The sequence below is a fragment of the Cricetulus griseus genome, chromosome 3 (assembly GCF_003668045.3).
Source record: "Cricetulus griseus strain 17A/GY chromosome 3, alternate assembly CriGri-PICRH-1.0, whole genome shotgun sequence".
In the NCBI taxonomy this organism is placed as follows: Eukaryota; Metazoa; Chordata; class Mammalia; order Rodentia; family Cricetidae; genus Cricetulus; species Cricetulus griseus.
In genome coordinates, this window is record NC_048596.1 from 57,066,245 (window position 1) to 57,083,934 (window position 17,690).

General features: G+C 48.8%; 1 protein-coding gene across 3 annotated transcripts in view; it reads right to left on the bottom strand.

The window, feature by feature from the left end:
• Positions 1–17,690, bottom strand: part of Shank2 (SH3 and multiple ankyrin repeat domains 2) — a 443,211-nt gene that overhangs the window by 120,733 nt on the left and 304,788 nt on the right. For all 3 annotated transcript variants that reach the window (XM_035442085.1, XM_035442084.1, XM_035442086.1), the window contains 2 exons: positions 15,734–15,816; positions 14,106–14,230 (listed from right to left, as the gene is read on the bottom strand). In XM_035442085.1, the coding sequence (XP_035297976.1) occupies positions 14,106–14,230; positions 15,734–15,816 (208 nt within the window). The remainder of the gene's footprint in view (positions 1–14,105; positions 14,231–15,733; positions 15,817–17,690) is intronic.

Below are 17,690 nucleotides of genomic sequence, written 5' to 3' on the forward strand. Positions count from 1 at the left end.
GAATGGGTGGATGGACGAATGGAAGGGTGAGAGGGTGGGTAGAAACTGGGTGGATGGATAAACCACTTTCAACATATCCTCATTGAGCGCTTCCCTTAATCCTCTACATGTGACATGTGGAGATCTTTTTGGATCCCAGACATGTGGCCCTTTTATCATTAGGGCCAAGAAAGATCTTGGGATGGTCCTGGACCATAACTGAGGAGCTTAACTTTTGCTGGTTGAACCAGAGTTCCAAAGATGGCTGTACTCAGCCAGAAAGCCTCTTAGGCCAAGAGAATAGCATTCAACCCTTGGACATGATGTGCACTCAGTCAGACCCAGAGTGGAAGAATGCAAGAATAACGCTTAGATGCCCTGGTGGCTTCTCACCCTGCATGTTCTCAGGGCCACAGAGTGTGTCCAGGCTGATATTTACTATTCAAGGCTGCTCAATCGGCTCAGTCGGCACCTCCTGGTGTCCTGATTTATTTTTTTCCAGCTCCAGTCGAGGTGAAGCTCTGAGACACCACCTGCCAGGAATTCGTGAGCTCTGTACTCTCGTTGTACCTCAGTCTCTTTGTATTGAAAAAAGATCTGACAGAAATATTTTAACTAAATTGAACACGTGAGTTTGTGAAGATGAAATTCCAAAAAAGCCATTTGCTACACAGAGAGTGCTCAGGAGACACAGGCATCTTACTTAACAGCGTTTCCTTGCAATTGATGGGTTTCTTGCAGTCAGCTCTGTGTTCCAATACAGTTGAGATTGTGATGTGTTGAGCTTGACACCTGTGGGTCAGGCTTCATTTCTTCTGTAGTACCATAGCTTCTGTCCATGAGGGGCGATGGTGGGTATTTCCTAAGTGAGCAATGAACACCGCTGCTCACATAAAAACAGACTGATCCAGCAACTCAACCCAGTAGGTGTGAACCCCAACAGACAGAAACTTGTGTACAAATGTTCCAACTTTGTCCATTTTCAGATGTCATGACAAATACCTGGGCCTATGTAATTCATAGTGGATGGATGTTTATGTGACTCATGGTTCTTGGAGACTGGGGATCCTAGCAACATGGAGCCAGCACCTACTGACATCTGGTTGAAGGCCTGGGATCACTATGTGGTGAGGCAGAACCAGTGAGCCAGCTCAGATCTGGTTTCCTCTTCATATAAAGCTACAGAGGCCATCATGAACACCATCCTCATGTCCTCATTTAGTCCTAATAACTTCCCAAGGGTCCTGTCTCTTAAAACCACAAGCATTCATGTGCTCATTACTTTTCTCATCACTGTGGTCCAATACCTGATGGGAGCAATTATGGGAGGAGACTTATTTGGACTCATGGTTTGGGATGATTCCCACCCATCATGGTGGGGTTCTGTGGAGATAAGAGTGTGCAGCAGCTGCGTTACATATCAGTTGACCATGACACAGAGATGGGACAGCAAGGGAGGCCAGTCTCAAGTACCTCTCAAGTCCTTCTCTCCAGAAAGTCTCCACATTCTAAGGGTTCCATAGCCTCCCTAAACAGTACCATTATCTGGGTGACAAGTATCATGCACATTTCACACCCAAAACATAACTATACATTTCAGGATCATGTTTCCAACAAAATTATTTTCTCCTTCTCTTTCTCTCTCTCTCTCTCTCTCTCTCTCTCTCTCTCTCTCTCTGTGTGTGTGTGTGTGTGTGTGTGTGTCCGTCCGTGTATGTCCATGTCCACACATATGTCTGTGTGTTTGCATGGGCAGGCACAGGCTAGATGAGGACATTGGCCATCTTGCTCTTTCATTTTGTACTTTATCCCCCTCAACAGGGTCTCTCATTGAACCTGGAGCTAGGCTTGTGACCAACAAGCCTCAAAGATCCCCACCTCTCTCTCCTGCGGTGCTGAGGTTACAGGTCACATGTGGCCTTTTAGATTGTTGGGATCCAAACTCCAGTCCTCAGAAGGTGCTCTCGTCCACCGAGCCATCTCCCCAGTCTCCAGCATATGGATTTTGAGGGGATGCTACAAACCACAGTGTTAGCTTTATGTATAAAATTCAGAAGCAGAGAAGACCCCTCATCCCCCTGAATGATGAAAAGGCACTGTTGATGTGATCAGGCCACACACAAAGGCACATAATACCAATACATGATATAGCATGGGATGGTTCTGACAATCTCCCACAGTCATGCTCAGAGGCCCATCTCCCAGGTGACTCTGGATTCTGCCAAGTTTAAGACACTAACCCTCCCTGAAGGCTTCAGACTGCCTTGTCATGATCATCTGAAATATTAGAGTGGGACCACCCCCCAGAAACAGGAAGTAGGAGTAGCCATTTTGAGGACTGATATGAAGAGGAAGGTTGATGGTTAACAGCAACAGGATTTGCCTCTGGGGTGATAAGAATGTTTCAGGACTGCAGTTGTGATGGCAGTGTGGCATGAGGAATGAGAATGCCACAAAGGGCTGGCAAAATGGTTCATTGGGTAAAGAGACTTGTTACCAGGACTGATGACCTGAGTTCAATTCCTCAAACCCGTATGGCAGGAGGAGAAAAGCAACTCCCAAGAGTTTGCCTTCTGATTTCTATATATGTGATGGGGCACGGAATCCCCACATGTACAACTACATTAATTAATTAATTAATTAATTAATTAATTGATGAGATTTAAAACTTAAAGGACATTGAATGGAATTCTTTAAGATACAAAAACAATATTCACAGCATGCATATTTTAATTAAAAACTATTTATGTGTATATATGTGTGGAGATTTGTGCATGTGTGAGTACAGGTGCCCAAAGCATTAGAGCCCCCTGGAGCCAGTGTAATAGGCCATTGTGGGCCACTTGATGTGGGTACTGGGAACTGAGTCAGGGTCCTTGCAAGAGCAGTAAGCGCTCTCCAGCCCTGGCATGTATATTTCAGCACAAGGAAAAAAAGAGACACTCAAAAGAGGATGTCTGTATGTGCCTGATAACATGCATTGCTGCCAGATAGATAAGACTAAAAAGACAGCCTGTGAACCTCATTGTGCAGTGCAACCTCCACTCCTGGTGGTCCTGTCACCTACCTGTCTTACTGGCTTCCTTTGTGGTGTGTGTGTGTGTGTGTGTGTGTGTGTGTGTGTGTGTGTGTGTGTGTGTGTGGTGTATCATGACTTACTCAAGCCAAAATTAAGAAGTGTGAATGAAAGCTGATTACCAGTCAGTCAGAGTGGGGGTGGAATTTTTAACAAAATCTCTAATGTTTTTGAGGTTATCAGCACACACATTCTCCTAAAACTCCAAGGGCTGTGATGGGTGTGAAGTAGAGATTTGGACACTGACAGACTGGCCTGGACTGCTGTTTGTGGGTCCCTAGGCTTACTGGAACTCTTAGGAAGTCTGGGAAGAAAGAATCCTAGTTCTCCTGAGGTCCTGATCATGGCTGGCTGCTGTGTCATTTGTGTGACTGACATTTTGTGACTGAGGCCATCAGCTTTTGATGGGCTCAGGTTCTGGTGACAGAGACTCACCGATAAGTCTACATGTCATGCAAATGCAACAAATGACAATGTTAAGATGGAATGTATCCCTAGTAGAGGCAGGAGGCTGGGGAGGTTCATGCTATTTAGGGAGAGAGGCCAGGAGAAATTTGGAGAAAGTGAACCATGAAAAAGGGGAAAATGGTGAGCAAAAGAGGGGAGTGTCTCACATGGCGGGAAGGAACATGGGAAAAATTAGAGGCAGAGTTGTATCACTGCACCAGCAAAAAGGCAAGGGAAAAGTCAAGGTAGGCAAAGGATAGGGTGAGAGGCCAACCCTCCTGAGGTTAAACCCTTAGAGTCCTGCAGGCCAAGGCAGGGGTCAGCTTTTTGGACAGGATGTTTCTCCCTGAAGCTGCAGACATAGCACAGACTGCAGGAGCAGGTGAGGACCTGGCAACAGTCCCCTAAGAGACAGGAATGACAACAATAATAGGACTAAGGTCTCACCACAATGGCAGAGAGACTAGAGTGTGCAATGGTTAGAGCCTGGTAAAGGGACCAGGTCAGTTCAAAATTCCAGCTCTGCCTCTCTGAAGCTCTCTGACCTAGAGGCTGCTATCTCAATCCCACTATGCTCCAGTATCTTTGGGAATTGAAGACTGAATTTTGGTGAGGGTTAAATGAGTTAGCAATGCATGGGTCAGCTGTGATGAGGACCATACCAGAGATAACCAGAATGTTGCTGGAGAGGGGTGTCTGCCTAGGAAAACTAGAAACCAGAGTTACTGTGTTGGGAACCAGGCATCTACCAGGCACTGGACTGCCCAGCACTGTTATGCCAAGGCCTAGGAATCAGCTTAGTCCTGGCTGCCTGTAGCATGGACTTCTGGTCAGTTCAAGAACCAATTACCTTTTTCTTTAGCTTAGACTCCACCCTCCCCCCATGACTAGGACCTAGCACAAGGAAGTCAAAACGAGTTGGGCTCTGCCCTTGTGATGCTCAGAAATTATGAGAGAGACCATATCCCATGGTTTGTCACATGGAGAAAACTCCTTGACAGTTTGTGCCTGGCCTGACTAGGCAGTGTCTGCCCTTCCCATGGACAAAACAAAAAACAAAAAAAACAGCCATAATAGTAATAGCTCATTTTGCACAACACACTATCCCTGAGCACGCTGATCATACTGATGGAGGTTCCTATGTTCCCCCTCTCTCTCTTACCTTGCCCCCTCCCCAGGGCAGTATAGTTGGAGGAAAGTAGTGAATTTGCTAATGAATGGTTGATCGAAGAGGCCATTCTCAGAATCCCACAGCCTCACACAGTGGCTTTCCACACCCCCATCTCCCCTTCCTTCTCATCTCAATTCTACTAGTGCTGATATGTGCACACACTAACTCCCAGGGCTGATGAGCCCCATCAATTACAGTCCTACAGGGCATTTAGCCCACACCCTTCCTTCAGTTCATTTACCAACCTAACCACTTGGATCATAAAACTCCCTAGCACAAAAGGGCACCACAGACAGAAACAAATCAATGCTAACAAGATGCCTGCCAGGCACTCTGGGAGATAGGCAACTGGGTAGGATGGATAGAAGGCAGAAAGGACCCTGTGTGTCCTTCTGGGGTTACCCATTGGGTGTTTTAGAGAATCTTATGCCCCAAACTTGCAATCTAGAGATATTCATCTGCCTCTTTAGGACCTCATCTTTTGTAGTCTGGGCAGGGTGGAGATAGCCTTTGGCAGAGATGGATGGAAATAAGATACAACCCCATGACTCAGGACTTAGCCAGGGTACTGACCAGACACACAAAAAGAGAGATGCTTTGCTGGCTGCCAAGACTCAAAGCCCCCAGGAGGTCTCAGGAAGGTAGATTTTCTCTGAGGCTCTATTTTATTATCTAAAATATGGTAGTAAAAGATTCCCAGGGCTGACCATCTCCAGATTCACGTTTTGAGACCTTTGCTACATGGCAGGTGCTGTGCTGGCAACCCGTCTGACCCAACGGGGAGAGATGCTATACAAGGGAAATGGATGTAAGTCAACCACCCAACACCGGAGATGATTCTAACGGTGACTGAAGCATACAGCATGAACATGAGAGTTGGGGCAGCCAGATGGTCCTGGAAAGGCATGTTTGGGAGTTTGGCACGTGAGCTGAGACCTTAGCAACAAGGCGAAGGCGGGAACAAAGCACAGGACACCACAGATGCTCTGCCACACCGATCCTCTATTCATCCTCATGGAAGAGAATTATCTATCAAACAGATGGGCCTTGTCTCAAAGTAATGAGCTTCCATGCCTGGACAGACCAAGAACTCAGGTGGGGAGGGGTTGGAATGGAAGATAGAGGGAAGGAGGGCTGGGAATTGCTGAAATACAAGGATCCTGTTTCAGCACCACGGACAGAGAAAACACACAGTGTATTTTGGCACCATGGACAGAGCTTCTGCTTTGAAGTGGTTTGCTGTTTTCTGCTGCTGCGCCTCCTTCTAGCACTGCTTGAAGCTGACCAGTCCCACACAGTTGCATCTGCTCAACCAGACCATCTAAGCCCTCCCTGGACCAGACCCAGTCATTGTCAGCACCACCACTTCCATCCACTTCCCACATTCATCCTTAATTTTACTGATCCTCTAAGTTTTTGTTCAAATTCTCTCTCCTCCACACTGACTATGGAGAACCTCCCTATACATCAAAGCCTGGTGGCAACACAGTGTCTTTCAAAGTTCTTTTCCCTGGCATATACTCTCTTTTTGCTCCCCCTATAGACTGTGAGCTCCCAATAAGCCGTGGCTAATCCCTGTTTTTCTCTAGCCCAGTGCCTCCTGGGGTACCCATTTATCAGTTGCAGAAATGAATCAATGAATTGAGTTCCAGATGTCACTTTTTTGCCAACATTTGTTGAGCGCCCATGACGTCAGGAGATGTGCTCCAAGCTTCAGATGTGTCTTTATTTACAGGTAAGAAATTGAGAGTCTCAAAGTGAGTGATGTGTGCAACTTCACACAGCTAAGAGGAAGCAGAGCCTGACTCAAACCTGGGTTGGCTGCACAACCTGTGCCCTTGACCATAGCTCCTCTCTGCCTCTCTCCAACTCAGTGCACTGCCATCTGCCAATCCCACAGAGTCTGAGCACAGCAGCTATGGTCCCCTGAAGTGATTCGGTATCTTTTTTTAGCTTGAAATTGAAATCACTGATGCTTCAAATTAGAACCTCACAATGAAAGAGTCAAGCCTTCAGATCTGCTACAGTGAAACAGCCTGCATCCACCTTTTCGGCAGGATCTCTTTGCTGCTTTTGAGCCAAAACCACCTGTTCTCAATCAATACGGAGGGAGGGCAAAGGTATCAGTTTTCCAGGTCCAGGGTGTATGGAGAGACAGAATCTGGATTCCCAGATGCCCAGAGGCTCTCCTCAGAGAAGCATCTATTTTAAACCCCCAGGAGTAAAGACCCCAACGTCGACAGCCTTGGGGATCTCACTTTAATGGTTATGGTCCTAGAGTGGCAAAGATTTCTAATGCTGTGATTCCCTGCAAGCAGACCTCAATGGCTTGCTTGGCCAGGAATTACGGCTCTATGGGAACAGAAACACTCCATACTCAAAGAGAGGGACTAAGACAGCTACTGCTCATCTTTGATATGAACCAAAACTGACAACCCAAGCACAAACACAACACCAGGCTAGGACTTCAGCGCCACTTCCTGTTAACATCTGCTGGTGCCTTGCCACCTTAATGAATTGAATACCCATGAGCACTATGAAAGGTATAAAGATTTGGGAGGAGACAGAGAAGCTAAGAGAAGCTAGGTGACCATTGTGGTCACCAGTGGGTATACAATAATCTCTGGTGATATCCCAAAAGACAACACACACACACACACACACACACACAGAGAGAGAGAGAGAGAGAGAGAGAGAGAGAGAGAGAGAGAGAGAGAGAGAGAGAGATGAATTGAAAAGTGAAGCTGCGGTCTAGACCAGAGTGAATCTGGCACTGGAGAAGCCACAGAAAGTCTCTGCTTCAACCCTTGGATTTGTCCCTAGAAGTTAGAGCACATACAACAAAGGGAAACTTTCAAGATTATCTGAAAGCCAGGCCAATGCCAGGGCAGGACTGAGCACAGTGGTGAGGGCTCAGGATACAGAGGTTTAAGCCATACTAGCCAGGGGCTTAGGATGGCTATAACAGGGACTTGTATTGAACATCACCTAACCTGGCTTGTGTGTTCAGCACTTGATGCTGTATTTGCCGCTGTACAATGACACATGTCTAAAGGGGTCATTGTCAATGTGTAATCACCCACCATCATTATCGCGTATTATTTGTTTGAGAAATGTTCTCCAGTCTTCTATTCTGAGTCAAGCATGTTAATGAGGCAGAAGGACAAGACATTCACCAACAGACACTGACAAATGCTAGCTGTGTGCCCAGCACTTCTGACCCCCAGTCTTCCTTGGAGAGATTAGGGTACCACAGTTTATCTCAAGTGACTTAATTCTCAGTACTACCTGTTTCCAAGGAGGCAGTGAGCCCCTTCTTGTGTTTATGAATAATGCTCCCAATGGATGGCTACCCTCTCATGCCAACAGCTGGTGCCAGGAGAGTGTCTAGAACAGCTGTCAGTCTCCCATTGACAGGCTGGTGTGACTAGCTTGCTGGGTATTCCTTTCTTCCTTGCAGCTCACCAAGCTTGACAAGCATTAGTTTTGAAGAGGAAGAGTGACTATCTTGGTTCATCTCCATTATGAGGAGGACAGACTGGGTCTTGGGTGCCTTTCCCACAAGCCTTGCTGAGGTTTAAGGAAGGGGGATGCAGCCTTGAAGGGAACAGTAGCTGCCATCATGCCAGCTAGGTTGGAAGCAATGGCTTGGGCCTACGTGTGTGAGTCTTGTCTTTAAGGACCTGCCTAAGACAGCTTTTACAGCATACGCAAACTGTCTCTGAGGAGAACACTGGGACATCCCTCTTTGCGTTTCCACTTCAATACAAACCAAGATTATAAAGAAAAAAAAAAAAACGGTTCCAGGCATCTCCAGTGCGAGTGTTTAATATGAGGAAAAGGTAATTAGCGATCTGCAGCGTGGCTGTTCGAGGATGAAGGATATTGCCGCCTGCTTTAATTGCAAGGGAAAACCTATTTAGGGAAATTAACACAAAAACGAGATCGGCCACTTCAGGACTAAGAAAACAATCACAAAAACCATAGGAGTCTTCACAGCCCAGCACTGACTGGCTGACTGGTGAGGGAAGGCCCTGGAGACAATTACTAACACCATAAAAACCTCTCTTGGATGCATGCCACCTTGGCCCAGGAGGCCAGGACACCACTCCACAGTGCTCCATAACCTTCTTCGAAGGAATGTTCCATTTGCAAAATGAATGACCACACACACACACACACACACACACACACACACACACACACACACACACATACTGCAGAAAAGCTGAGAAACAAAAATGTCTGAGGCAAGTGGGGATTGGAGGGTGTTATTCTGTTATGGGGACTCGGGGCAAGAGCTGTTGTCCTCCTGTCTGTGGACAGGATGATATAGATGACTTTGATTCTGTCTTGCTCACTAAATAGAACTGCACTATACCCCACGGACATGGAGGACTCATTGTAGGGATTTGTGCAAGGCTCCCTTATGAAGCCATGGCAGATGTTGGCTGTCCCTCCTTCCCATTCTCTTATTATTTTATTTGTGTGCTGTGATTGCTGTTTGCTTTCAACACAATTCCCCCAGGATAGAATCGTAGATGTGAAATTACCCGTTCGGTTCTCTGCTTCCTGTAACTGCTGTCATGTTGACCTCCCCAGAATTCCCGGCACCTTCCGCACTTTGCTCTAAAAACATAGATGTGTCCTCGTCACCAGCAACAAGTGTGAAAAGCAGTTGCTCATTTGAAAAGAAAAACAGGAACAATGCTCTTTGCCTCGCTTCCTGCCCCAGGCACAGGTGGAAGTGAGGTGTGTGGGTCTTAGCTCTGGGAGGTGGGGGGCACCTAGTTAGGCAGCCTGAGCACAAGTAGAGTCTCACATAATCAAATTGTTACCCAAGTTCTCTGTGCCTTACTTTCCTCATCTACAACACAACATTGACTGTAGAGGCCGTTTAAAAAATTCTGAACAGGCTAGATGGGGAAATACATGACTGATCTTAATGGCAGTAAATAAGGACACGGGCCTTTGGTGGCACTTGTGGCATTTATTTGCTTGCTTCGGTTTTTGTTTTTGTTTTGTTTTCTGGTAAGTTGGCTTAAGGGCTACTTGTAAGACATGGAGTATTTCAGTTCAAGAAATAAAACCTGTTTTCAAGTATGGAGCCTGTGGAAAAACATCACCTTGGCCCTAAGGACACTTCTGCTTCTGCACATGCAAAGGAGATTTGTGAGCAAGCCAAGGTAAGAGCCTCAAGCACCCCTCTGCCCAGGCCAGAGGGCTACTGTTCCATCTGCCTGCAGCTTTCTATCACCTCGTGTGTGTGTGTGTGTGTGTGTGTGTGTGTGTGTGTGTGTGTGTGTGTGTGTGTGTGCGCGCGCAGACATATAGACGTCTACGGGCAGACATATAGACGTCAGAGGTTGATGTGGAATATCTTTTCCTAGTGTTTCCACCGTGTTTTTCCAGACAGTCTTTCACCAAACCTGAAGCTTTCTGATTTGTCTAGACTGACTGGCCAGTGAGCCCTGGAATTCTTCTGTCTCCAACTCTCCAGTCAGTGCTGGGATTAGGTGCATGCCTCTGCACTTTTTACATGGGCCTTAGGGATCTGAATTCAGCACTCTCCTGATTGACTGTCTCCCTGGCCTCTTGTGCAGCTTTTAAAAAGCACTGTGCCCCAAACTCCCACTTGTGGTTCTAGCCTAGCAGAGTTCTGGGGCTGGGAGCAGGCCTTGTGTCATTAACAGGCATTTGTGGTGACTGCAATGCTAGCCAAGTCTCAGAGAATGATGAGCCTACCAGCCTGCAGGACACATCACAGTGACAGCCAGTTTCTCCTCTCCTTCTCATCCTTGAATAGCTGTCCTGTGCCAGCCATGCACATCTTTCCATGGCTTTCTTGGCTGTTGGAGTTTCTAACTTGACCTGAGCAGAAAGCACTTTCCCAACCACTCTCTGTCCTTTGAATGCCTTCCTGGTCATTGTCACTGTGCTGGTTGTCATGTCTCTTAATGAGGAAAACCTAGAGACACTGCCATGGGTGTTATAGCACAGGGCTCAACTTCCAAACTCTACCATCTCGGACAGAAAATGCTTTAAAACAAAAACAAAGCCACTGCTTATACTAAGCACATCCAGATGTTTCTTCTTGTCACGATTCCCTACACGATTCAGTCTAACAGCCATGGACAAAGCCTTTACTATGTAGTGTAAGCATGGAGAGCTGTTCTCCTATCCCAGAGGAGCTGAGTGAGCTCTCCATCAGCACTGGACCACTTTCTACACGGAGCCAGAGTATCTTCCAACCTTGGTTCATTGGGGGCTTATACCCACACTCACGTGGCTAGTGACAGATGAGTGTGCGGGTATACAGAGCCACTGTGATTAAATGCCCTAATGCATGGTGCACACCCACATTCTCACTCAAAGCTGAGACAATCTCTTTATGAGAGCTGAGTGCTCATGTTGACCCTGGGAGTCCTCTTTTTTGTTTGTTTGTTTTTTTGCATCCCTGACTTCAAGATAGCTTACTGACGAGGCTGGCAAGGAGGCTCAGTAGGTAAGAGCAGTTGTTACCAAACCTGAGAACCTACATGGTGGAAAGAAAATGACTGACTCCTGTAAGTTCTAACCTCCACCTGTGCACTGTGGTATGCATGTGTACGCATGCATGAGTATGAACATACGCAAACACACTCACTGAGTAAATATTAAAAGATTTAAAAAGTTGACAGGGCTTTACTCAAACCTTATGATTATTTTGGGCGAGAAGTGTAGTTATAATGGAAAGAACAAAAGAACAGAAAAAAACCCCTCCCCTTAACACTTTATCAGGAGAGAAGGAAATTCTAGAAGGTAGAGACCAGAGAACATTCTATGCAACAGGAAACCCTTCATTACGGGCTCCAGCACCAGACATGATGACAATTTCAGGGCAATCTGACCGACTTAAAGAAAGAGGAGTGGAGCCTTGTGGATACTCGGGAGATGTTAAAAGTCAACTCTTACTTCTAAAGTGTGCTCCCCCACCCCCTGCACCAGGTCCTGAGGTTCAAACCACAGCATGGAATTTTAGAGAGAAAATATGAAGTCTGACTCTCTGCAGATTCTTTCAGGCAGCAGAGAGAAGGCTTGCTAAGGGGCACAGTGGGTGTGGGGAGTGGTGGATGAGGGCCGCATACTGGCGCTTGGGGTAGCTTTGTCCACAGACACCCCGAGCTTCATGGAGTGCTCTATGGGACAGCTTCACCCCACACAGATTCATAAGGGAACATATAAAGCTTTTTAAAAACAATCCCTCCAAGATGGAAATTTGTTCACTGAGAATACAGAGAAGCTGTCCCCTGGGAAGTACACGCCTGTGTAAGGGCTTATAAATGATTTTAATATCCCAGTGGCAAAAGCCAGCAGCCAAGAAACAACACATGGGGGGAGGGAAAGACTTAAATCCAAGTACCTAACAGAAACTCTGAGTTCCACCCCAGGCAGCCTGGGAAGTAGAAGAGGAGCAGCCTGTTCCCCAGCCCCAGGGGCCAACCTCTCTGCACCCCACAGCCCTATCAACAACACATGACTGTGATAAGCAGCCTTGGGGGCCCATGGTGTGCTAAGTCCTTCCATAGGCCATGCACAAAGTCACAGAAGCACACACAGCCCTACCAGGCCTTGGCGGGGCCAAGCCAGACAAACCTAAAATCCTGGAACTAAGAAGCCACCAGAACAAAATGCCTGTTCCCAAAAGGCAAACAGATAAGTATATCAGAGTTTTTTTAAGTTAAAGGAAGTTCTACAAGGATAGAATAGTGGGGTTGGTATGCGGGGCACCCCAGAAACAGTGCTGCCCCAGGCACTCTCACCTCAGAGGCCCAGGATTCTTTTATTGACTAGTTTACCATGGAAACAGCCAAATGAACTGAACATCAGGGTGGTACGCTTTCATCTGCAGCCCTCATTTATTACTTAAACCCATCTTAACCTCCGGGAGCCCCTTCTCTGCCATCACAGGGCCACCCACACAGCACTCAGAGCCCCAACCTCAGGCCACGCCCCCTCTGTCTCTAGTGTCTCTCACACACAGGAAGAGGGTTTGCGTCACAACCGCATCCTACAGAGATGATTCAACCGAGTCTGCATTTCCAGGAGGGTTACAAACCCCATGAACTCAAGGAGTTGCAGCCAGCTCCAGCTTCTCTATTCTGGAAGAGATTCCAAGGACTCCAACACACAGGACCCTGAATTAGCTCCTGCCTCACACCAGGCTCTTGGAGATCGAGAGCAGTTTGAAGCAACTTTCAATAATGGTAGGAGAGCCACACATGAGTCCTTACCTGACTCCTGCCCTAAGAGTTGTGCTCTCTTCTCTCTCCATTCCTGTCACCCCCTTACAAGTGTGGACAAACTCCAGAGAGATATGAACAATACCACTGACAGAAATGACTATGGGCAGCTGACATGGAACATGGAGTAAGGGCTTCAAGTGGCACCTCACTGGGACAGGCAAAGGTGTCCTCTTTTATAGAATGGATGTGGGTTGAGGTCACCCAGGGAGTGGAGACACCATTGGCTGGTAAGGTGCACCTGTTCATTATCTCCACCTGTGCCAGAGTTAGACAAACTTGAGGCCAGACTCAAAGTGAACACAGGGAAATGGGAACTCCCGACAAGGCCCATTGGGGTTTATCAGATCACTAAAAAAGCCATTTTTCCAACCTAGTGCATATTCTTTCATTCACCATGCTTCCAAAGAGTAACAAGTTCTCTCGAACAGTAAGATCAAAAGCAACACCTAACCCTGCAAAGAGGCAGGATCCCCTGAAGCACTGGGATACAGCTATCTCACTGGCGCCAACATACAACTGCAGGTGAAACTCATAGGCACCAATGCTTGCACACAAGGGGTTCCTCACATCACCCCACTTCTGGGTATGAACCAAAGTTAGTTTTCAAAACTTCTGGACATCGCAGATTCCTCTCGGCCTACTCCAGCCCCTTTCCTTTCCCTGCCTCTGCCCTGTGCTCTGTGATAGTACGTAAAGGCTATCAACCATGCAATGAACACAGACCGAACAACTCTTAACCACCCACAGCACACCTCATGCTAGCCAATACCACACAAAGGCTTGGTGACTTGCCCTTAGTACACAGGAGCAGGCAAGGATTCCCCTCCTATTTATAGTCACAATTAAGCCACCCACAATCTGTGTGTGGTCCCAGCATCATGAAAATGTCTCCATCTTCCTCTTGAAGACCAGTGGCCAAGTTCCATGTATGCTCTCGTCCTCCCCAAGAACTATGAAGACACCCAAACATCAGGGACCACAGAAACGGCATTCACAGGGGGTGAGGACACTCAGAGAATATAAGCCACATGGCCTAAGTCACCCACCATCCTAGCGGGTGTGCTCAGAACCACAACCCTCTCCCACATGAGAGGTGTGAGAGGCAGCGCTCTCCCCAAGCAGCATGATATAAACACCTGGGTCCTACCTCGATCAAGAAGTCCCCGGTCCTTAGTCCGGCTTGCCATGCCACCCCACCTTCATCCACAGACTCCAGGTACTGCAGGGCTGGGAATGCGGGTGTAGGTGTGAATTCCTCAATGGGGGTATCAGCTAGGAAGACAAAGAAATACTGTGTCAGGAGTCTGGGGGATGTTTTCCAAGTTTGTCGTCCCACATGCCCATGGGACCCTGGGAGGAAGACAGTCACTGCATTCTCCATTGGGAAGCAGTGGTCCTGGCTAGCTCTCCCCAGAGAGGGGCTCATTACTCACAAGCACACCAGCGCTAATATAAGCCACAGAGCCAGGTGCATGCCAGTACCCCATCATGCCTCTTGGTCTCTCTGCTGGAACCATGGAATAAAGTACTCTGCGGTACATGTCTACACGTCTGTCATTTTCTTTAAAAGTATCAATGACTAAACATTTTCAGTTCTAAAAATGGAAAAGTTCCTTCCTCTACCACACAGAGCTAGGGAAAGACCATACTGAAACCGCCTGCCAATTTCACAGCTATACAGACTCGCAACCCAGGGGATTCAACTTGGAACAGGGACAGAGCACAATGTTGACCCAGTGGGTGGCTGCTGATTTGGAATCTGTTCTGAAGTCTCTCCAGGGGGGACCTGGCTTTCTGTGACCATCACATGACCAGCATGCCTCTCAGCTGAGCTTCTGGAGCCCATGGGGCTGCTGAGGGACTTTCTTGGTCCTCCTGAGAAGCTGGGGGTGGACGGGTGGGAAGGTGTGATGCCCGGGTTGGGGGAGGGGAAGGCACATCACACAGGCATGGACCTGCACCCTGGGGGTGGAGAAGACTCCACTCTTTTCTTTTTGGACGGATTGCTGTGGGCGGCCAGAGCCTATGACAGGTGGGCAGGCTACCCAGGGAAGGAGGCCTCCCGCACAGGTACAACTGCCACATGGCTGACCCCCACCTGTCTCAGGCGGATGCCTCTTCTTGAGAGGGCTGATGCCATTTTGCTGTATTTGGGAAGGGAAGCCCCATGCTAGGGGTGAGCATGGGGCACTGCTTTGGGCTGTGTCCCAGAGTCTCCCATTCCCAGTCCACAGGGTGTGTGCACCACCAGCTTAGTCTATGGCAGAGGGGACCTTCTTTTCTCCTTGCCTTTGCAAAGTCACCTTAGAGGTGAGTATCTGGACACCTGCCATCCTTGGAGCTGAAACCCGTCCCCAGCACAGGCCAGCTTCCGGGTACTTCAAACTTGGGCTGGGCCATTCTGGGTATCTGAGACCAGGAGCTTTGAGAGCCGGCACACTGTGACTGAACTGAAACCCAAGCTTCGGGGTCTCCCCAGGACTGAGAGAAAAAGGTGGGGGGAGGGAAGGCGAGAGAGCAGTTCATTTGGAGCGGTACTGTAGATGGAAAATTAAAAACATGCCTGCAGGAAGCCTAGATGTTTTCTGAGGAAGGCAGAATGTTAAAGAGCATCGTTGTCTAGCAACCAAGTGCCCCCAGGAAAATGCTTGTTTCATGCTTATTTCCAAGCTGGGGAAGGTTCTTCATATAAGCGTGCGTGTACCACACACACACACACACACACACACACACACACACACACACACACACACGAAAGGATCCTGGAACGCTTACCTTTTGCCCCTCGGAGCACGAATCCAAAGCCTTCGTTGTCTTTCTTCTGCAGGACCACCGTCTTGTCCTCAATAATGCAGTCACTGTAGAGAGAATTCCGGGGATAGCGACCATTATTGTAACCGGTCATCATCACGGTGGCTGCTCCACCGCCGGGGACGCTCATCATCACAGCCAATTAATCACCCAGCTCGGATCCAGGCAGCATGGAGGAGCCTGGGCAGCAGCTCGGTGCAGGAGGAGCTGGGGGTGGGGGGGTAGCAGGATGGGCGAGCAGGGCACAGTGGGATGTGGAGGGGGGCGGCGGGCGCGGGAGCCAGCCAGGGGAAGGAGTCATGGATGCTGGAGGGGCTGCCCAGGCCGCTGGGGAGCAGGAGGCCCAGCTCAAGGGACCTGGGGGCTGGCCAGGACGCCACCGCCCAGAGCAAAGAAAGTAAGTGGCCCGGGTGGTGGTGGTGGCGGCAGAGGCAGCAGCGTGGTGAAGGAGGTCCCCAGGCCTGTCTCGGCCAGACGCATCTTCCAGGGAAGCAGAGGAAATCAGCCGGAGGAATAACCAAGATAGCTGCTTTGCTTTGCTATTTCTTGAAGGGGCTTAAAGAGATCAGGTTCTCTCCGCTTGTTCTGTGCACGAGCCAGCAGCAGGCACTGGGGACGCAGAGACCTGTGCTTTGCAGCCAGCGCCCCCTCCCTCCCTCTCCCCCGTCCTAGGGAATGTGGTGTGCAGCAGGAGCCCCCACAGTCATCTGATGAGCCCACAGTGCGACCGGCGCGGCTGCCTGGGCGTCATCCCGCGTGCAGAGGATCCGCAGGCTGGGCTGGTGGCCGGCGGGAGGGGCGGTTGGGGGGAGCCGCCAGCTCTGTGTCCCTCCAGACCACAGAGGCCAAGGCTGAGGGGTGAAAGAGTGAGGGATGAGGGGCTCAGGCCATTTCAGTCCCACCAGAGCCAAGAAGGGCAGCAGCTCCCTCCTGAGGATGATGCCTTGTTGAAGGCAGAGCCTTGTTGAGGACAGAAAGGCCAGCAGTGTCCCCACTGCAAGGAGGACTGAGAACCACAGGGCTCACTTCTTTGTATAGCATTTCCATTTTTAAAGGAAACAGACTAAAAAGACCTAACTTCACTGTTGCAGCCAAAGCCGTCTATCACCAACATTAACAGAGCTCTGACTGTCCACCTAGAGGTGTGCACAGGGCACACAGGACAGCAAGCTGCTACCAATGGCTTGAAAGTCACCAACTGTGGCCCTCGCTGGCCTTTTTGGTGGCTGCTGAAGGGCAGGAGACAGGGCTGTCTGCATCTCAGATTCAGTCATTGCCCCATCCCCTCCCTCGGAAGTAAGTCAGAAGGCAGGAAGTCTGGGGGTTGGGACCTGGAGAAGGAGGGAGAGGGCTGTCTTCTCTAGAGCCCCAGTGGCAGGTGTGAGGACATTGGACACAGTGGCCAGAAATCCCAACAGAAGGAATATCAGAGCCCTGAGACACAGAGGAAGAAGGTAGTGAAGAGCAATGATGGGCTCTGAGTCCCACAGCGGTGACAGTCAGTTCTCTTTGGCTTGTGGTCTACAGAAAGCACAGGACCTAGGGTCTGGCCTGCAGACAGCAGCCAATTAGGACAGGGCACCCTGGAGCTGGAGGAGTAGGGCAGCCCCTTCTAACCAGCCTAGCAGGTCAGTCCAACCTTTTGTCATGGTGACACTATGTTGATATTACCAGTTACAAGTTTATACTTAAGAACCATGGGATGAAATTACAAGGAAAAAATGTGGCAAAAGAATCTTACAATATTTTAGTAAGTTTCTAATTCTGGGTTGGCCCTATTAAAGCTGCCTTGGGTAAGTGTGGCCAGTGGTCTGCTGGTTAGACACACCTCTTTCAGGCAAGGAGAGCAGTGGCTTTTCAAGGTTCCTATTGGGCAGGTAAGACTGATGACGTTGGAGATACAGGAGCCACCCATCACAGA